We start from the raw sequence: 22576 nt of genomic DNA, 5'->3' as shown, positions 1-22576 counted from the left end.
ATTTACAAAGCCATAGAGTTCCTTTATTTGCACTTGACTGTTTAACGAGCAGAAGTTTTAGTAGATCTGGCACTGGCAGAGTAAGGGGAAAGAGCACTAGCACTACTACTGTATCAAGTTTAATAATTGTAAAATGCTGCGTTTTGTCGCTCTATTTACAATAATAACAGTGTTGTTAGAAAGCTATTTTAACAAATGAATTGTTGACTGACGAGCCACTGATGTTTGTCTTTATAAATTAAGCTAGACATAAAAAGCCATGTTTATAATGATATTACCTTCTTTGAAATAAAAAAACAGTGCATTGGTGGTGCACCATGAGCAGCAATTGCTATCTTGCTGGGAAATTCATCTTATCCTACCTCATGCTTCGGATATCTAAATGAACAGCCTTGACAAGAGCTTTTTTATCCCTCACTGTTAATGACACATATGCAAAAGCACCGTAATTATTCTAAAGCAGTAGCTGAAGGAAAAACTCTCATGGATATATTGGTAATCTGTCACGAAGAGAGTAGAATCATAGAATAGTTCAGTTTGGAAAGGACCTTAAGATCATCTAGTTTTAACTACCCTGCCATAGGCAGGGACACCTCACACTAAACCATATCACCCAAGGCTCTGTCCAACCTGGCCTTGAACACCACCAGGGATGGAGGATTCACAACATCCCTGGGCAACCTATTCCAGTGCCTCACCACCCTAACAGGAAAGAATTTCCTCTTTATATCCAATCTAAAGGTCCCCTGCTTAAGTTTTAACCCATTGCCCCTTGTCCTGTCACTACAGTCCCCAATGAAGAGTCCCTCTCCAGCATCCCTATAGGCCCCCTTCAGATACTGGAAGGCTGCTATGAGGTCTCCATGCAGCCTTCTCTTCTCCAGGCTGAACAGCCCCAACTTTCTCAGTCTATCTTCATGCAGGAGGTGCTCCAGTCCCCTGATCATCCTCGTGGCCCTTCTCTGGACTTGTTCCAACAGTTCCATGTCCTTTTTATGTTGAGGACACCAGAACTGCACACAATACTCCAGGTGAGGTCTCACGAGAGCAGAGTAGAGGGGCAGGATCACCTCCTTCGACCTGCTGGTCACGTTCCTTTTGATGCAGCACAGGATACGTTTGGCTTTCTGGGCTGCAAGCACACGCTGAAGCCGGCTCATGTTCATTTTCTCATCAACCAACACCCCCAAGTCCTTCTCCTCAGGGCTGCTCTGAATCTCTTCTCTGCCCAACCTGTACCTGTGCCTGGGATTGCTTCGACCCAGGTGTAGGTCCTTGCACTTGGCATGGTTAAACTTCATAAGGTTGGCATCAGCCCACCTCACAAGCATGTCAAGGTCCCTCTGGATGGCATTCCTTCCCTCCAGGGTATCAACCGAACCACACAGCTTGGTGTCATCGGCAAACTTGCTGAGAGCGCACTCAATCCCACTGTCCATGTCAGCGACAAAGATGTTGAACAAGATCGGTCCCAACACCGATCCCTGAGGGACATCAGTCATTACTGATCTCCAATTGGACATTTAGGCCACAACTCTTTGCATTCAGCCATTCAGCCTGTTCTTTATCCACTGAGTGGTCCATCTATCAAATTGATGTCTCTCCAATTTAGAGACAAGGATGTTCTGCAGGAAATGAAGTACTATGAAGACAGCAGACAATTCAAAATCCCAATATTTTTCCTTGAGATTATTTAACTGTTCAGAATCATCTATCAAACACACAAGCACATCTTGCAATAGTTTTCTAAAGTTTATTATTTAATCGTGGTTTAAACCCTAGCCAGACAGCTTGTTCACTCACTCCCAGTGAGTGGTGCCAGGCTGACAGCAATCGAGCCCCCCCCCCCCCCCCCCCGCTCTCCCCTTCCTTGCTCCCAGAGGAACAGGGAGGAGGATCGAAAGACTGCAACTCCTACGGGTTGAGACAAGAACAGTCCAGCAACCAATGTACAACACAAATCACCACCGCTACCACCAATGACAACAATGATAAGAGAAAATAACAAGGGAAGAGAATACGATACCACCTGCCAAAAAACGAGTCCCACCTGGAAGCCCGTGTCCTTCCGGGTAACTCCCAGTTACCCCCCACCCCGGGCATGACGTGCTGTGGTATGGAATACCTCCTTGGCTAGCCTGGGTCAGGCGCCCCATCTCTGCTTCCTCATGGCTTCCCCTCCTCCCTGGCAGAGCATGAGCCTCACAAAGTCCTTGGTCAGGGTAAACATCACTTAGCAACAACTGAAAACATCGGCTTCACCAACACTGTTCCCAGGCTGGAAGTCAAACACAGCACTGCACCAGCTACCACGAAGGAGAAAAATGACTGCTACTGCTGAACCCAGGACAATAGACTATGATTTCTGTGAAATATATGATGTGTAACATATGAATATGTAAAAAAAATGCATTCATATAGCAGTAAAGTAACCATCCTTACTAACTAAAGTAGCTACTGCACATTGCTCTTTGGTAAAATATTGTCTTTTTTATGAAGGCATTAGAAGTAATTAATCCCTAATGCAAATAAACAGTTGCTCGAATAAAAACTATGTCTTAGATCAGTAAATATTATTAGATTAAGGCACTTATGCCATAATCTTCACCACAGTACAACCAAACCAAATTATTACTTCTTCCTACGGTATCTGACATTCAGAGCTGTAATTGCCAAAATAGAACTTCTCCAAGCATTCAATGCAGAAAAAAAAAGTACTAAAAGCTTAAGGAAGCACACTGTAAACTGTGTATCAGCACTGTGGACCAGAAATGTAACTGCTTATCATGCTGCATAGCTTAAATATCTGGTGAGGCCACAAGGCAGGAGAACACATCCAGCTGTGGGTAAGCCTTTGAAAGACACTGAGTGATGGTAAGTGCAGGCCCACAGAAAATGGGCATGGGTGAGAGTGAGCAAGAGCCCAAGAACAGAAAGTTACAGCCATAAGATACAGTTTTTCGCTTATTTGCCACCTTCCCTAAAAGTCACACCTTCTCAGTAAAGGTTGGTAATACCATAGGGACTGAGCATAGGTTTTTGAGCTGCTTATAGTTAGAATTCAGGTATGAGATAGGGCAGTTTCATTACTCCTATGCATTCAAAGATCCTAAGACCACAAGGCCTGTTGAGATAGGGCAAGGGGTAATGGTTTTAAACTGAAAGCAGGTAGATTCAGACTAGATGTAAGGAAGAATTTTTTTACGATGACAGTGGTAAGACACTGGAACAGATTGCCCAGAGAAGTGGTAGATGCTCCATTCCTGGAAACATTCTTAACTTCTGCTTGAGCTACAGCACATCTTTCCAAGCAGATAAACACATACAAGATTCTCATTTAAAGACTTGAAATGACAGAGAATGACAGAGCTCTTGCTCTCTCATTTCTCTAGGTGTCCAGCTGTAATTTGTTAAGGTGGGATTTCACTTTTCTATCAAGCTGAAGAGGTGCCCACTATACAAGTTCTTCCTTGTTCAGATGTCCACATTCAGATAAAGTCGTCTGCATCTCTCCTGCCATAACCTAACTAGGCTGAGCTTCTTATGCTTTTCATAAAAGGGACAACATCTGGCTCATTTTTGCTGTTCTTTCCAAACTACATCCAATTACTGGCACCCTTTCAGGAGCGGACAGCGCTGCAAACTTTCTATGGTTATCTATAAAGTTTATATTGCCTCTCTGCTCCCACTTTATATTCTTCCCCTTTTTATATCCTTTTTACATTCATTCTGTTATTTACAATGTACTGCTCTGAAAGGTCAGATTCAATGAATTACTTAATGCAATGGCAAGCTGAGGCACAAAATGTTGCTGCTTAACTGCCTCTGGTAGTTTCAGCATAGGCTGAGCTTCAGCTCTGTGATCCAAGGTGATCAAGACAGACATACGATAACAGCTTTAATTCACTTGCTTCAAGCAACAGGCACATCCACCCTGTGTTTCACCTTGGGGAAGTTTCTTCTGAAACAATGCTTTAACTACCAGAGGCCATATTCAACACACTGCACTGGGAAATATCTCCTGCCTTGCAACGGCAGTGCATGACTTTCAAAGCTCCTTTCCCTGAAATTCTGAACTTTTGGAATTTGGCCAGCTACTGACACATGACAGCAGTGCCACCAGGTGGTAAGATCCAGCATGAAGTTACTGCAATGCTATGCTGCACAGTTACCTAGAAGATGGCAGGCACCACAGGGTTTCCTTGAGGTTGCTCTTCCAAATGCTATGGATCATCAACAGCTTGCAAGGAAGTCATCCCACAAAGACTGGACTGTGAAGGACTGCCATCCCACAGCCAAAATGCACAATAGACAGCAGAACTGCCTTTGAGAGGCAGGCACCATGTACATGAACCTTCATGCCCTATATGTAACTTTCTCCCATGATCACTTAATCACCTCCCCTTTCTCACCGATGGTCTTTCTTCCTTGATCTTACAGTCTCATTCCCCAAGGGATCCTGTGCACTCTCCCCATGCAGCCTCTCAGCACAAGTGTTACAAAGTGTGATCTTGCAGGTCCTGGGCTTCACCACTATCTTGGCCAGGACATGTTTACATGTGCGCAGTGTCACGAACCAGAGTGAGACAAGGATCACTACATGGCCTGTAGCAGAGGGCAGATGCAATATTTGCTCCACAGCCCCAGTGAATGTACACCTGGGCTTCATAACCCACCAGCAGAAGTTTTCTGATGATACAGGCCCCAAAATTCTTCCCTTGTAAACTCCTGGAAGTACAGGAGTTCAATGTGTCCATGTGGACAGCACTGTAAGTACAGAATCTGAGAGGTTTTGCTTCAGGAAATTGAGGGCAGCTCAGAATCCCCAGCAGTACTTTCGCTCCGTCTAGAACAATGGAATAATGTGCCTTATGGCACATGGGGAACAGGGAGGTGACTCAAGACTGCCAGCATGGATTCACCAAGGGAAAGTCCTGCCTGACCATTCTAGTAGCCATAGCCTTCTATGATAGACTGACTACATCATAGAATCACAGAACAGTTAGGGTTGGAAAGGACCTTAAGATCATTACATTCCAACCCCCCTGCCATGGGCAGGGACACCTCACACTAAACCATATCACCCAATGCTTCGTCCAACCTGGTCTTGAACACTGCCAGGGATGGAGCATTCACAACCTCCCTGGGCAACCTATTCCAGTGCCTCACCACCCTAACAGGAAAGAATTTCCTCCTTATATCCAATCTAAACTTTCCCTGTTTAAGTTTTAACCCATGACCCCTTGTCCTGTCACTACAGTCCCCAATGAAGAGTCCCTCTCCAGCATCCCTGTAGGCCACCTTCAGATACTGGAAGGCTGCCATGAGGTCTCTGTGCAGCCTTCTCTTCTCCAGGCTGAACAGCCCCAACTTTCTCAGCCTGTCTTAGTACGGGAAGTGCTCCAGTCCCCTGATCATCCTTGCGGCCCTTCTCTGGACTTGTTCCAACAGTTCCACGTCCTTTTTATGTTGAGGACACCAGAACTGCACACAATACTCTAGGTGAGGTCTCACGAGAGCAGAGTAAAGGGGCAGGATCACCTCCTTCGACCTGCTGGTCATGCTCCTTTTGATGCAGCCCAGGATACGTTTGGCTTTCTGGGCTGCGAGTGCACACTGAAGCCTGCTCATGTTCATTTTCTCACCAACCAACACCCCCAAGTCCTTCTCCTCAGGGCTGCTCTGAATCTCTTCTTTGCCCAACCGGAGGCTGTGCCTGGGATTGCTCCAATCCAGGTGTAGGACCTTGCACTTGTTATGGTTAACCTTCATAAGGTTGGCATCAGCCCACCTCACAAGCATGTCAAGGTCCCTCTGGATGGCATTCCTCCCTTCCAGCGTATCAACCGAATCACACAGTGGACAATGGAAAAGCTATGGATGTTCTATGTCTGGACTTCTGTCCAGATGGAGATCAGTGACAAGTGGCGTCCCTCAGGGGTTCGTACTGGGACCAGTACTGTTTAATATCTTCACTAGTGACATAGGCAGTGGGGTAGAGAGCAACCTCAGCAAGTTTGTGGATGACAGCAGGCTCAGTGGTGTGGTTGACACACCTGAGGTTCAAGAAGGCCAACTGCAAGGTCCTGCACCTGTGTCGGGGCAACCCATAGTATCAATACAGGCTTGTGGGATGATGGGATTGAGAGCAGCCCTGCGGAGAAGGATTTAGGAATTGTGGTGGATGAAAAGCTGGATAAGAGCCAGGAGTGTGAGCTTGCAGCAGAGAAAGCCAACTCTATCCTGGGCTGCATCAAAAGGAGGACCAGCAGGTCAAAGGTGATCCTGCCCCTCCACTCATGAGAACCCCTCTGAAGTACTGTGTTCAGCTCTGGGGTCCTCTGCACAGAAATGACATGGACCTGTTGAAGTGGATCCAGAGGATGACCATAAAAATGTTATGACGGATGGAATGCCTCCCTTATGAGGAAAGGTTGAGACAACTGTGGCTGTTCAGCCTTGAGAAGTCTGCAGGAAGACCTTGTTGCAGCCTTCTAGTACCTTATGAGAGCTTATAAGAAAGATGGGGACAAACTTTTTAGCAGGGCCTATTATAATAGGCCAACAGTAATGGTTTTAAATTAGAAGAGGGGAGATTTAGACTACATATAAGGATGAAATTTTTTACAATGAAAGTGGTGTGACACTGGAACAAGTTGCCCAGAGTGGTGGTAGATGCCTCGTTCCTGGAAACGCTCAAAGTCAGGTTGGATGGGGCTCTGAGTAATCTGAGGTAGTTGAAGATGCCCCTGATCATTGCAGAGGGGTTGGACTAGATAACCTTCAAGTAACATTCCCAACCCAAATCATTCTATGATTCTATTACTACAAAAAAGCTTGGTTTGTCAGCCTGAAGTGCCAGCTTTGCCTTGGATCATGCTAACCTCCAGCTCTGTCCTCTTGAACTCTTCAGCATCTCACAGCTTTAGCTCCAGTTGTTGTTGCCTGACTTGCAAAAGCTTTATGCCACCCACAGCTTCTCCTTTGAGTGAGGCAATTCCAAGAGGGATTACATTAACTGTATTAGGTAGGTATCTTTAGAAAAATGTATGCAGCACATATACATATATCCATAGCTAACCTGTGTATGATATGAAAACTGGTATTCTAAACCTCCCCCCACTACAAAACTAGCAATACTCATAAAATAAGGGTTATTGAAAAGACCCTATACTGACATAATTTGTTATTTTAACATGTATTTTCCTAGTAAAACAGAAAAGAAACATGACTTTCTAATACTGGAGAGAATCACAATGACATATCAGAATTAGCACTTTTAATTTATCACTTTCAGGTAGGGATACAGGAACCATTTCAAGTAATATTTTAAAACTAACACATCTCTACTTGTAACAGATCAACTATACAAACCATATATAATGTAATGATAAGGTTTTGGTTTAAATGAGCTGCAGAACCTCAGGTTTTCATTTCTAAGTAATGCACACATCCCAATCCATGATGATAAAGCTTTATGAATCACATTCCTCTTTCTTTTTGCATATACATACAAACACATGCAAATGCATACATACAAATGCAGAAGACATACTGCATGCATGTGATATGTTATTTCTGCAAAGAAACAGCCCTAAGGCCTACATTAGCAAATTGTATCCTCATTCTATATACCTCAGAGCATGAATAATACAACCACCTCTTTCTCCAACAAAAAAAAAAATGGTTGCAAAAGACTGTGTTAAATTTGCTTTCACTCCCACATATCAATATGTGGTATAGTTCCTTCCTTAAACCCACAGCAGTTTTTATGAATTATTAACTAACTCAGCAAGCTTACTGGACACTGTAACATGACTATAATTGGTGTAGAACACTAAGAAATTGTTTCAATACTTTTAAAGGAGAAGAAAGTGCTATCTTTACTAAAGCACTTGTGCTAATATTTAATTAAAGGCTTTGAATACAAACAGAATTTCAGATAAAATGCAGAACAAAGGCTTATTTCTGGTCACAAAAGTATAATTTTCATGTAAAATTGAGCAGTAAGGAGAATGACACAAGATAAAGAATTAAAAAGAAACTGAACTGCAAACTCAATTAATGAATAGTTCTAATTTTTTGCTGTCTTCCAAAACTGAGAGTTGGAGCTTTATTCTTGACAACTCTTAGGCAGATGATATTTTCCTTTTAACTCTGAGGCACATTGCAATGATGCATAGAAAAGAATATTGAGCCGAAACACAGTGTATGGAACAAAGATTTCAGTGCAATGATTAAACCTCATGACTCCTGCAGATTTTATGAAATACAGATGACCTCAAGGATTTTAAACTGCTATAGCAACCAATTTTCTTCTGTAGAAGAAGAGCTGCCTTTTTGCGTATTTCTTTCTGAGTAACAGACCTGCTGAAAAGCTGAGGTAATCATCAGAAAATTGGTAAGTTCTATGATATGACAAGACCTTTGCCTCTCCTGGAGTCTTGTTTGATTCATAAGCTGAACAAATTTGGTTTTAACTAAGCCTCCAACCAAGCTGAATTTTACTTTGTTTAACAATATAGACAGTGGGCTGCAGGGATTTTGCTTTGTGCAGTAAGTAAAATACATTAAGTTTTAGTCTGCATGAAAAGGCGTAAGAGCTAACAGAACAATTAACATTTCAGCACACACTGTGAAAGAAATATGCCTTTAGGGTAGTGGAGGTTGATGGCAATCCGGGCTTATCTCTTTAAAATCTGTTTTGGTGTTTGCAGTCTCTATTTTGATATTTTTTACTTCTTGGTTTCCCAGAACCAGTTTCTCTTCGTTTCTCAGATGAAGGCAAAGTACGACTAAGACCAACATACTTTGGAAGTCACCTGCTGTGAAATACACGTGATCCATCTTTCCCTTATTGCTGTTGCTACTTCCAGGAGGTCTGTGAAGACTTGAATGTTTCAAGTCAAGCAAAAAGGCAAACTGAGAATGGTATCTTTGGGGAAAAGCCTAATAAAAAGCTGAAGTGGAAGCTAAAATGCTCAATTACACTATTTTTCATGTGATACTTGTAATAAACTACAGATGATTAACTGTCGCATAAAAAAAAAATCAAACCAGGAAGAGCTGACTAATAAATCCCACAAAAATCTACTGCATTAAGCTGCCTTTTCAAGCATTCAGTATTTTTTAAAGGTGAATTTCTTTTTAGCCACTCTTATTTTCTACTAGTTTTTGTCTCAGATCCTTTGTTTAATGAGAAACTGGTTTTGTTCTTTGACCTTCCCCTATAATTCAGAGTCATCCCAATCAGTGGTAATATTTTACTGAAGAATCTCACTTTGGGGATTGATGAGTCAGAATATGTAAAACTGTTCTGTTTCGCTTTTAACCTTCTGATTGGGCATATCAGATCAAGTTAGGTATAGATACTCAATCTCTTGGCAATTTTGGGAGTCCTTCTTGGGTGTACTATTGCTAAATTAAAAATATGATCTAATTTTGTTTTCTAGACCATCAACCAACACAGAAGTCCCTCCAACGTTTCTATTCCAATTACATTATACTATCAACTGCTAAGAGAGACTATGTGTCACACAATTATTCTTATTGAAGGGAAGCAGGAAAGAGAAAGGACTTAAGACTAATGATGGTCTTAAGACTTTTGATCTTATTTCTCAATATTTTTGAAAAAGCTTCAAAAAAAAAAAGAATTAGGCCTTGCCAACACGGAGAGACATGAAAATTTAAAGTCAACTGCACCAAGAGCCAAATCCAATTTTCTTACAACACAATTAAGTTTAAATATCTCTGAATCAAAAAGAAGTTTGGAATGAGAGAGTTTTATCAGATGAGTATTCAGCCAGCTACTTCTCATTTGTACTATTTGTGTGATTTCCCAGCTCCACAGACAAACTACAAGTTAGTGGTGTCACGTACTGTCACCCCCATATGTCTTTGGCTGACTGACAGGCAACACTGCTGTCAGAGCAATGAAGTACAGAAGTACAGAGATAGTCTTGGAAGTAAATGGGACTATGATACTGAAACCTAACTGAGAATCAGGAAGTCAGAAAGACACTGTATCAACATACCAAAGAGCCAGAGAAAGGTCTTCCCATCTTCAGGAACTCCTGAGTCGGCTTTCTATTATAAAATTCAATAAAATTATACCACTATAACAGTGGATCATAAGGTACCAAGACCTCTACATGGCACTTTGCTCTGAGTATGGTTTTACCCAGTCACTCTCATTATCTCCTTCTCACCCCAGCGAGTGCTGCTTTCATATTGATATAGAAAAAAAGTGCTCCCTTAACTACAAGGACAGGACTATACCACCACTTGACATGCCAGCTTGTCATGGTTTAAGTCCAGCCAGCAACCCAGAACCACGCAGCTGCTCTTCCCCCCCCCCCCCTTTCCTCTCCCTGCTCCCAGAGAGATGGGGAGGAGAATCAAAAGAATGTAACTCCCATGTGTTGAGATAAGAGCAGCCCAGTAACTAAGGTATAACATAAACCACTGCTGCTACCACCAATAATAATAATGACAAGGGAAATAACAAGGGAAGAGAATACAACCGCTCACCGCCTGCTGACCGATACCCAGCCCGACCTGAGCAGTATCTAGCCCTGCCAGGTAACTGCCCCCAGTTTATATACTGGGCATGATGTGCTGTGGTATGGAATACCTCTTTGGCTAGTTTGGGTCAGGTGTCCTGTCTCTGCTTCCTCCTGACTTCCCCTCCTCCCTGGCAGAGCATAAAACTCACAAAGTCCTTGGTCAGAGTAAACATTACTTAGCAACAACTAAAACCATCGGTGTTATCAGTGCTGTTCCTAGGCTGAAAGTCAAAAACACAGCACTGCACCAGCTACTAAGAAGGAGAAAAATGACTGCTGCTGCTGAACCCAGGACATAGCTGTACTCAGTATCGAAGAAGTCCAGTGAGAAGGACTGAAGACCTCAATTTATTCATATTTTCCAATTACATGGTTCCAGATTTTTTAAAAGCTATTAATTTTTGATTTTTTAAACCCTCCATTCTCACTGTGCTACAAAAAAAAAAAAAAAACCACAACAAAAAACACCAAAAAAACCTACAGCCAACACACAGTCACGCTAGCTTTATGTTCTCCAATCTGACATTTTTTTAAATGCAGAAACCCCTTCAAATACAGACACTGCCAGGAGCTTCTGCAGAACAAGCAGCTTAAAACTAAAGGTATTTCAAATTCATGAAACTATATAAGACATTGCAAATTGGACACAGGCTTTTCACCCTTCTCTCTCTACAGTTTAAGTTAGCTTTTACATTTCCTATGAGCACTGGTGCATATAAAACTGCCACCCTCAAAACATTATTCCTTAAAAACAGATTAAAAACTTTCTGCCTTTCCTTGATACAAGGTGCCTGTAGCAGATGTAATCCTCCAAGGGTAAACTTACAAAACCATAAAAACATCATGCTTGCCTTTCAGCTCTTGACATCAGCTTTGCTGTCTTTCTATCAAAATACAGCATTTAGTTATAATTCATAGTGACTACGAGCCATTTTCTTGATACTGCCATCTGCCTTTTAGTCTTTTAAAGAAGTATTTCTCTGTCATCCTGAAGCTATTTAAGCAGCAGATAAAAACCAGTTAATTTCTGTGATCCAAATGTCCATCACTGCCTCAAGATAAAAGGGAATGCTGATGTTACCACTGTCCATTCTGTTTATAACACAAATCTTCACAAAGTATCACAGACCTTACACCATGCAACTACCACATTGCAAAAATGGGTATGTTCTCCATTACAGTAGCTCCATGAGATGATGTGTACGTGCTGAATCAGTCAGCAACTGACTGTCAGGATGAGGAAGTTGTAAATTTCCCAGTGAGGGCAACCACACACTTCTGGAAGGACAGAGCTGCTTTGTGAGTTCTGTGCACACAGTGGTGAAGGAATCCCTGTCATTCTTCACAGTCTTTCCTTACTGGCAGCCCCAAATGCACAGCACAGTCCCCTCCTGTCAGCTCATACTGCTTCTCCAAGCCCAGAAACTATTCTGCACAGACTGGCGCTTTCCTAGCAAGCTCCTCAACCTGTCTCTCTCTTGCCTTCCTCCCTGTTTTCTGCTTTCTGCTGATCAATCTGTTCCATATCACAATGTCTTTCTTGTATAACTGTAGCTGTCCTGTAATAACGTCCTCAAGGCATCCACACAAGCCACAGGACATTCAAGTACCAACAGCACAATGTGGAGGGCTGGCTTGTCCAACATATCTTTTATGATTTGGAAATGTCATCCCGAAGAGACAGATAATGCTGTCAGGAGAGAGAAACCATGAGTTTTCTGAAGTTTGACACTCTAATGCTCCCCACCCCAAAAACAAAACATGAGATTTTTAAATACCTCCTGCTACATATTCCAACCGGAAGTTATCCTTTGATCCATGGGACTTTCAGCAACCACACAAAGGATAAACGTCTGTTGCTGATCGTGCAATATAGAAGAAATACATCACCTGGAAGGGTTAATTCATAATAAACTCAAAGCTGGGTGTTTATTTGTATGACTTTACACAGACACAATATTTTGAAATATTCACATCAGTGCATCTGGCTTCAAAATAAAGCCTCCATGCAGACAAGTCAATGCTTTTGTTTAGTTGTATGAGAAGCAGCAAGTCTGCTTGTCAGAACAAGCTAATGAGAGCAATCTTTGCTAGTTCACATCTGAAGAACTATACCTACTGAAGGTAGAGTTGCTTGTGTTTTGGGCACAGCTGTTGCACATGCCTGTCCATACTCTTGCATTCAGTTATCATAAAGCAACTTGTCACAGAAGCATTGACCTGAAATTCATCACAGCTGCCTCCTTTTTCTAGAGGGTAAGAGAGTAAGACGATGATGCAACATTTCAACCAGATGACACAGTAAGCTTTGGAATTTCAAAAAGCCCCTAGACTTGTTAAATCTAGGGGCACGCACCATGATGAACGTGAAAAGAAACTTACCAATTAAGTTCTTAGCATTCCAAATATTTGAATTATTGAGCTCAAACCTGTCTAAACCATATCAGCCAACTTTCTTCTAAGAACAGAGTGAGGATATGAGACTGCATGCTTTCACAGATATAACAGATTCAAAACTGAATAATTTCCATAGTTGGTATTCATTTTGCAACAACAAATAATGCCTCTATACAGCTTTCAACTCTGCTTAACTCTTAAAAGTCTTCAAAGAGGTGGGCAAGCTTTTGTGAAAACATATTACAGATTAATAGTTAAAATTAGCTCTCAATATATTAGCTCGAGTACCAGAAGCAGCTCAACACAGCAGCCAAGAAACAAAGGCAAAGAAGACAATATTTAAATCTGTGCTCTCAGTTTGCAGCAGCTGATTTAAAGTACTTAAGTTATCTCTGTATTATATTGCAGAAACATCTCAAAAGGCAGAAGATATACAACTAACAGCATCCCTCAAGTCAGACAGGAAGCTCTCATACCCTGATTCTCAACTCTGTGCTTGGGGCAGCTGATTAGAAGTAGCTAATAAAATGCCATGACAGAAAGCTTATCTCCATTAATGTCACTTCTAAAACTCCTACAGATAATTTGGTTCAACATTTTGTCCCTCTATTCAGTATTACATATCTAAAACCCCAAACATAGATCGAGGTTTGAAACAAGATGACTATAACCTCTGGATTTATATACTGAACTGGGAGTATAATGGAGTATCTTCAGATTAAAAGGTCTGCATAACTGCTTTTTCAGGAAAAGCACATTTCAAGATTCTTGGTTGCCAAGCAGTATCATAACTAATAGCTTAGTATGCTTGATTTTTTTCTCTATGATGTTGGTGAAGAAAGACTATCTTTAAGTCCACCAAAACTGCTTGATCCAATGTATGAACAGTCTAAGACCAGAGACAGAAATTACACTTAAAAAATGATATCTTAAGCTACTGTGAGAAGATGATAGGCACTGCTACTGAGCTCCCTTTTGCACTTGTTATTTTGCTATGATGATGCAGAGAAGGCAACCTGGTCCCTGAAACACATGGAGTCAAATGGCAGTGATAGAATCCTCATCCACTATAAGATGACGGAGAGAAGGGTCAGTATTGATTAAATGCATGTTAGTACTTAAAATGCAACATGCAGCCTGAAATCTTGGAGAGTTCCTTCTCTCCAATCTTATGGTAATACAAAATTTAAACAGAAATTCTACTGCAGAATTGAAAGAATCCTCCAGATCCTCTTGATGAAAACTTGCTGTGACACTAACTTGCCAAAGCAAGAGTTATTTCAGAAAGGTTTTTGAGTCATTTTTCTTAAATAGAAGATAGAGCTGAGCCAACAACAAAGAAAAGCCCTTAATGAATTTCACCTTTTTCATTTCTCGCTTTGCAGTTAAAGTCTTTTCGTGGAATTCCACAGGACATCAAATACTAATTTACTGCTGTTACAGTTTCAAGGAATGAACTAATCTAGCTTAATTTAGCAACCTAGAAGTCAGCTTTCTATTCTAAGAGAGCTTTACGTGCTCCTCCTTTTGTTAATGCATAAATAAGCTTTCTGCAACAGACTAGTTTATTCCAAAACAAGTATCTTGGATGGATCACCCTCCTCTTCACAGGCTGCCTGCATAACCTTTTACCTGAAGTATGAAAAAAATACCACTACTTTCCCCTGCTCAGAGTCTGCATTATGTGGCAAGCAGCACATCTTACCACATAAGTGGCAATTTCACTCAATTATCTTACTAAATAAAAAGACATTTCATTTATGTTGGGATGCTTGTAGACTAATGCATACTCAGTACAATCTAAGATAATCAAGTAAGCCATTCATGCTGTAGGAATTATCTAGAAATATGTTATAATGCAAATTATTTATTAGATATATTTCATCGTTTTAAAATATGGTTTGGTTCATTAAACTGATTCTTAAAAAGATACAAATTGATCATTAACTGATGATCATGAAATGCACCTCTAAACAACCAATTAATTGTTACAGTACATTAATACACCCTCTAATATATTAGTTTGGCATTGTTGCTCACCTTAAATATGCAAAAAATTGCTATACTGTGCAATGACTTCAATGTTATCTCAAAGTACTTATTGTTAAGTATATGTGAAAAGCTTCAAGTTATAGAATCTGTATCAGCAATAAAATAAAACTAACATAAGTAGCTCCTGCTATAATTTTGAACTGACTGCACTTCAAATACTTCTTCCTTCTTTAGCATTCTGTCCATTTGTTCTTTGCCCAGACTGTAACCATACATTTAGAAAACTGGGCTTGTTTCTTCCTCTTTTTCAAACTTCAATAACCTTATGTCTTGAATGGAACACATCTAGACTGGTGACCTCTCTTTGTATGGGAAACCATAAACATGACTTCTGGGTTTCTGCTTGAAAATAGCTCAGAAGAATATAATATGGTGTAAAAGCCATTGAACGTTACCTGGAAATAATGAGTCCTTGTGTATTTTGTCTGCAAACCATACCATATTCATATTTCTGCAACCTTGGCCTTCAAAGGACAACTTGAACACTAATTAAATGTTGCCAATAAAGCGAAGGCAAAAGAATTAGGTGAATGAGAATGGCCTGCAGGGGATATTTATAATGAATATCCCCAATAACCTCCAGACCTGAGACCTCCTAGGATGCAACAGTATCCCTCAATTCTCAAAAACAAACCAGAAGTTTTCACCAGGTTCCTGCTCATTACCCCCTGGAGTCAGTAGAGGTGGCTTTAATACAGTTTTCTACTTAAAGAAGCTTATTTTCAGTAATGAATATTTAGAAAGCACACACATAATTAAAATATTAAAATGCAACAGAGACAATGTGAAAATTTCTGTATTATGTGCTCTTTTTATCCTCTTGCTTTTTCCTCTAGTAAAACTGTTACACAAAAGGGACTCTCTTAAAATACTGGTCTATTTATTTCTAATCCTACAGGAATAGAAGGTACATAATGAGTTTGGAGTTGACAGTAAAAGGGCTGAAGAAAAAACAAGTGACCTGAAATAAATTGCATCAACTTAATTTGTGGAAAATTTAGAAATAAAACAGATTTATTGCTTAGGCATATGCTTTTTCCTAATGAAAAAAGATTTAATTGACATATTTCAGATACTCTTCTTGCTGGACATTCTGAATCTTTTTTTTTATTTTGGGGATTTAATATAGACTATTGCAGAAATTCTCTTTTCCATGTTTTTTTCCTTCAATAGCATAACTCTTTTCATAAATAAATGTCCTGACAATATTTTCTTGGAAAACAATCAAATATTTCATTACACTGAAAATGCTGTTTAACATTCAAGGTTGACCTAACATCTAACGTTTGTGTATACTTTTGCTTGGAAGTCTTGAGTCTTGCTAAGCTTGTTAAAGGATGATGCTCATCTGGTTATGAAATCTGATTTTTTTTTCCTCATGCAGTTTTTCTGTTCAGCATACTGTGATCTTTATGTCTTTATTTTGAAAGAGGATTAATTTTTTCCACACTCTGCAGTTACAGACAAATATTTCTTAACTTTAGAAAAAGCTTTGAGGGAAAGATGCATAAAAATAGTTATTGAATTTCACATCACTAATATAAAATGTACCTTGTAATTCCTAATCAGTATGAGACCATGCAGTCACAGGAAAAGAATGTAGTTTCGGAATATCAATTTTCATTAATGTGCTGCAGTGACCACAAGATGGTACAGTGTAAGATCCTGAGGGACAGGAGGAAGAGGAGTCCAAGCTAAAGAGCAGACTTCATCTTGTCCAGGGCACTGGCAGCCAGGTTCCTGTGGGATACTGCTCTGGAAGGCCAGAGCCCAGCAGTTGAGTGATCTTCATGGAGAGCCTCTTCCAAGTGCCAGAACAGCCTATTCCAATCCTCAATGAAGCAGTCAGGCACAGCAAACAGCAGCATGACTCCGTAGGGAAAATCCCACCAAGACCCAGTGCAAAACAGAAGCCAACCAGACATGGAAACAGAGAGAGTTTACCCAGGAAAAAAAGAGAATCCCTACATGGCCAGGCAGTGATGGGGTTTGCAAAGTTCACCTGGCACTGAAACTGGTACAGGATGTGAAGGGTAACAAGAAGGGCCTCTACAACTCTATCAGCAGTGAAAGCCAAGGGAAATACAAACTCACTGTTAAAAGGGGTGGGCAACCTAATGAAGGGCCTCTGTACCCCAGTGTGCTGCCTTCTTGGCTTTGGTCTTTAGTGGCAAGATCTGCCACTCCGGTTGCTGAGTTTAGTGGCAGAACCAGGGAACAAAGTAGTCCCAGTAGTAGGCAAAGACTGAATTAGTGATTGCTTAGGCAAGAGGCTTATGTCCATGGGCCCAGACGGTATGCATCTATGGCAGCCACGGGAGTTGGTTCATGTCTTGTAAAAGCTGTCCTCTCTCATCTTTGAAAGATGAGAACTGAAACATCTGCCCAGTGTTGTTGTGAAATCTCCATCTTTGGAGATACTGAAAACTTGATTTGACAAGTGCTGAGCAGCCTCATCTAATTTGACACTGGCTTGCTTTGAGCAAGAGGTTAGACTGAATGACCTCCAGAAATCCCAGCTCAATTCTATCATTTTGTCATTATGCCTATCGTCTAACTCCTGCATCTAAACATTCATTCCTGACTACAGATACACTGCTCCCAGCTGGAAAACAAGATTTCAAAATAGCTTCCATGCACACTGAAAACTGAAAGCAAGCATTTTCAAAGTTGCAGATGTATGCATATGAAAACATTCTATTATATAGAAGAGATTAATTATTTCATCGGTGTAAAGAACTTCCTCTGCTATGGTGTCAGGATTGTACAGTGACAGTGTCTAATCATTCCAGATGTCCCCACTGGCATGAAGAGAAAGCTCTTCATTTCAAATGCAGTAATATACAATCCCAATACGTTTCACTCTAGGTCCTATCATCAAAGAACGACTGTCAAAATCCCAATGGCAGATAGATTTTGAAAGCAGAGATAGAATTATAGTGTAAGAAAAGTGTCACCAAAATCTTCCCCTGGAATGCAACAACACTTAATTTAAGACACTACCTACAGAGTCAACATAATTGGGAAGTGTGACATTCTTACTCATTTTCTCATTTGAAGTCTGACAGAGAATCAGCCACACAATAAATTCAGTTAGTTTCAGGCCTAATCAGTCTATTTACCTTGTTGTTATTACTACATATTGCTGGCAGTAAAGAAATGAGAAAGGGATCCTAATTCTAATAACTTAAATATAAAACCAAACAAACAAAAAAACCCACAGACAACTGAAATATGATCACTTCATGAAGAATCAAAGACATCAAAAATGAATTTAAGGCCCATTTGTGAAGCTTGTGCTGATGGCCAATACAGATCGTAGGACAGAAACTTATTAGGAACAGGGCAGTTCATGCAGTTCATTTATTCATTGTCAGAAAATGAAGTGCTAAAGTCCCCTCTTAATAGTCTGTGTTTCCCTTAGTAGACTTACAGGTGAACGCTCTTTTCTTTTTTTTTTTTTTTCTTTAAATCTGAAAATGCATTTTGTTTTCTCCAAACCTGCCTAACCCAGATAAAGGCATCAGTGTTGCTGGCATCTTTATACCATTTCTGTTTCTCCTTTTGAATTTTGCTTAAATTTCCTTAATCCCCAGCAAATGAGCACACATCTGCTCAAATTGTGATCTGCAAGAGGAGTACAACTGTCATGGCACCTCCTGCCCAAATTTCTTGAAGCAAGTGTGACTTTCCATAATTACATGTGTAACACTGACAACAGTGACAACTACCAGTTCTGAGGAGAGGTGCCTGCACAGTTAAAACCTGAGTATATCCCAGGAGTCAATGAGACCCGCCAATTCAGAGATTACACCAACGAGAAGGAAAATACAGAAATAAAACTGGTGTGCAGCAACCAGGCTGTTGGAATTTAAAACAAATTTTTAACAGATTTTAAAACAGATTTTTACATTTAATTTTTTTATTACTAATCATTTTTCTAGTCAATGCAGTAACTTCTTTTTACTCCAAATGCAAAGCTTATTATATGAACCACACCACATCTTTTTCTACATCCTGAACATTTTCAGTCCCTGTTCTTTCTTTCCTTCTATATCCCATTAAAAATATTGACATTTCACCTTTACTCTCCATAGTCAGTTTTCTGTCTTGTTTTCTGCCTCCTGTCTACACATCCCTACCTACTCTTTTCACACAAACTAATCTACCTGAAATCCACTCCAAGCTCATTGAGCTTCCCTACGTATTCTCATTTACATGCACTCATCTGCTCTTGAAAAACCACCCCACCACATTTTCTTTCCTTTTTACATATGACAGACCTGCCTCAACTTTCTTCATGTAAAAAAGGCAATAGAGCAATAGTGACTTGAGCTGCCTTGCTACAGGAATTATCTTTTCAACAATCCATACAAAAAATAAATACCAGGAGAATACTATTCCTCTTTTGATACCCAAGTATTTTGGAACTGTTCCAGTATCTTATCATATTTTTTCAGCTACCCAGAGGACATATAAAAGGACACTTCCTTTAAATACTAAAATAGTTCACCATTCTTTATTATGACTAAACATCATTTTCTCTTTCCTCAGCCATGAGAAGGCAAGACTTGGTGTATCATCAAATGACTGCACAGACAATAAGGCACTGGGTTCATGGTTTAAGTGACAGGACATCAACTACCTGACAAGGTCAATGACTCTCTCCCTTGGAGCAGCGCTGACTGGCTCATCATTAATCATTATGATCTGATCCCCTGGTATAAGCTTTCCTTCAGAGGGGCCGCCTGGAGACAAATGAAAAAAAAAAGCACAGGTTAGCAGACCATTGTAAATGCACTCTGTTGTTCACATACTATGAATCTTTTTTTCTTCAAATAATGGCATGTTTAATACTAACACTATTTCTGGCATTACCAGTACCTCTTCACCAGGACAATCTTCAAAGCTAGTGAGCATTTTTATTGAAGTTCCTCAATTTAAGTTGCAAACCCGCATCTAGCCACCTAAAAATAACGGCTTTACTTTCTGAATGGCCAAAAGGACCCATAACAGGCGGCCTAATTCACCCTTTCAAGTGTGATCAGTCACACCTTTCTCAACATTTGTCTGATACAGGAGTAAGACCACCCTAAGGATGACTCCTTTTCCCATAAAGAAATGATTCTGTTTAACTGCTGCTAAGACCAGGAAGTATTTTTCTCTGGTGTCTACATCAGATCTTCCCTGCTGCAACATAGTTTCATGTCCCAGGCAAAGTAACACTGGAGAATATCTTACACCACTTTCCTATGAAACATCACTTACATATTTGAAAGTCATTTGTAGTCTCTCCTTTGACTTCTCTGCTCTGGGCAAAACAAACCTGCTTTCTTTAATCTGAAGACAGTAAGTTTCTATACCTCTAGCCTCTGAGTCTCTTCCTCTGGATTCCTACCACTTGGTGAACACATCCAAAAGCATTGCCACTTTCAGTTAGACACAGATATTTAGCATTAGTCTGAGTAGACAGACGTGTACATGTCTATGCGCTTTGGATTCTGACATTGCTGAAATGCATATTGAGTTTATGCTTTATTAAATGCACATAATACTTTACTTTTCAGCATGATTACATGCCCAGAAGAGGGTGTGACATTGCAACTACTAGTGAAAAGATGCATCCTCTCTAAACTCCACAATGATGATACACTAAAACCCCAGTAATATTACCAATATGAAAATGAAGTCCTAAAAGAAAGTGTTTCCATATCAAAACCAATTCATTTCATAACTGAGCTGATGCTGTTCCTTTCCTCTGTTTGGTTTGAAACCTTCACTTATATATATTCAGCATTAATGAATAAAAATCCATGTAGGAGAATGCTGTCCTGAGCCCATTTTCCTCCTATTCACTTGGAACAGGACACAATATACACCTTTCCCAAACTGAACTTTAACATTGAACTACATGAATAATGCTAACTTGGGAGAAAATAACTGTCTGGTTGTAATTCAAATATTAGTTACATTGCTTGGTTCATCTGAAAGCAATGAAAATATAATCAATGCACACATGGGCAAATGACATCAGAACTTCACAAAGTCAATTTTGCCTCTCCTCTGCTCTCTGTAGCTGCTCTGGAGGACATATCGAACAAGAGCAAAGTCAAATCCCTGTCCAGGGCTCCAAGGCAATTTTACGTAAGAACTGAACTTTTAACCATAGAGAGCAGTAGGCCGCTAGTCAGGAGACTGATTAGTCCCAGGTATGGTCCCCCACAAGTTCAAAAATACCACAAACCTCAATAATTTTCACTCCATGTAAGGCAGTTAGGGATCTATTTTGACCTGGCTTTTTGCCTCATAGTTATACAGAAGTATCCATAAAATAAAATAAAATAAAATAAAATAAAATAAAATAAGATAAAATAAAACCAAATACAAAAGTCAGCAATAGCATCCTTTTTTTCATAAAAGAATACTGCAATTAGAACCAAGTATTACAGTTGGAAACTTAGTTCTCCTTGTGAAGCTGATGATAAAAAGAATGCAAAATATGTAAGATTTAATCTTGCAACTCAACATACCTCTTGAAAACACTGATTCAATGGCAATGAAGATGACATCAAACCAATATAAATGTAGCAGGGGGAAGACTTTCTTTCCTTGAATGAAGTGGGTCAACTCCTTTCAGGCAAGCAACAGCAATGGCTCAGAGTAATAACCTAAAACTGGCTTTTTGTTAACATATTTACATAATGCTCAAAAACGAGTGCAAGGAGGGAAACTACTGGGTAATACAAGACTCAAAAAACTACCTAGTATTTGTAACTACTTTGTCTGCCTGAATATTTTAACAGTACTCAAATTTGCAACTATATTTCATCTCAGTAGATTAAGTCTGAGTTTGCTTCTGTGGTCAGGTGGGGAAAACATACCTGGTGTTACTGAGCGTACAACAACTGGCTTTTCACTACCAGCCACAAACCCAAATCCTAGCACAGGATCCCTCCTCATTTCCACTTTCCGAGGGGCTGGAGGGGTTATTTGGCAGCTCTCTATTCGAGGGTCTTCAAATGTGGCTGATTGTGTCATGTGACTGTGAAAAAAAAAAAAAAGATGGAAAAAGGAAAAAAATCATTAAAACATGATTTTGTGGTATCTACTTGAGCCAAGCAATTTCTGCAAAGATATGAGATGAATACCTGAAATGTTCTCACTATAGGAACTAAAACATCAACTTAGTAATTCTCTATTAGATTTTTTTATACGTGAAGTAATAATGCTCCTGGCAGGTCTCAAATACTGATCAATAGTACCAGCCTACAAAGAAGTCTCTCTTTGACAGCATATATTTAATCATAACCCATATATGAAAGAAAAATAAGCCAACAATAAAGCCTTTGTCATATGCACCTGGAGTTTTCATCCTTCATTTTTTGGAAGGGAAAAATAATAAAGTGATCTACTCATAATGTAAAACATAACAATTAGAGTCTGCCAGCCTTTTGTAAGAAGAGAGGACACACGTTTACACTTGGTTTTCTAAGATGTAAGACTGAGCTGAGTTATCTCAAACAGACTACCAAAGGCACGGGTAACAGCTCTGTATTTACTAC

The 22576-nt window shown here is 40.0% G+C and overlaps 1 protein-coding gene across 7 annotated transcripts in view; it reads right to left on the bottom strand.

The window, feature by feature from the left end:
• Positions 1-22576, bottom strand: part of FRMPD4 (FERM and PDZ domain containing 4) — a 306521-nt gene that overhangs the window by 56523 nt on the left and 227422 nt on the right. For 5 of the 7 annotated variants that reach the window (XM_057419691.1, XM_057419685.1, XM_057419686.1 and 2 more), the window contains 2 exons: positions 21896-22056; positions 19660-19762 (listed from right to left, as the gene is read on the bottom strand). In XM_057419691.1, coding sequence (XP_057275674.1) covers positions 19660-19762; positions 21896-22056 — 264 coding nt within the window. The remainder of the gene's footprint in view (positions 1-19659; positions 19763-21895; positions 22057-22576) is intronic. The other 2 variants (XM_057419689.1, XM_057419690.1) reach the window with 1 other exon arrangement.

This window comes from Pezoporus wallicus, unplaced genomic scaffold (genome assembly GCF_028554395.1).
Source record: "Pezoporus wallicus isolate ANWC-B61680 ecotype Strahan unplaced genomic scaffold, APGP_CSIRO_Pwel_v1 contig_5767, whole genome shotgun sequence".
In the NCBI taxonomy this organism is placed as follows: Eukaryota; Metazoa; Chordata; class Aves; order Psittaciformes; family Psittacidae; genus Pezoporus; species Pezoporus wallicus.
Note: the sequence above shows the minus strand (reverse complement) of the source record. Positions and strands in the feature narration are given on the sequence as shown.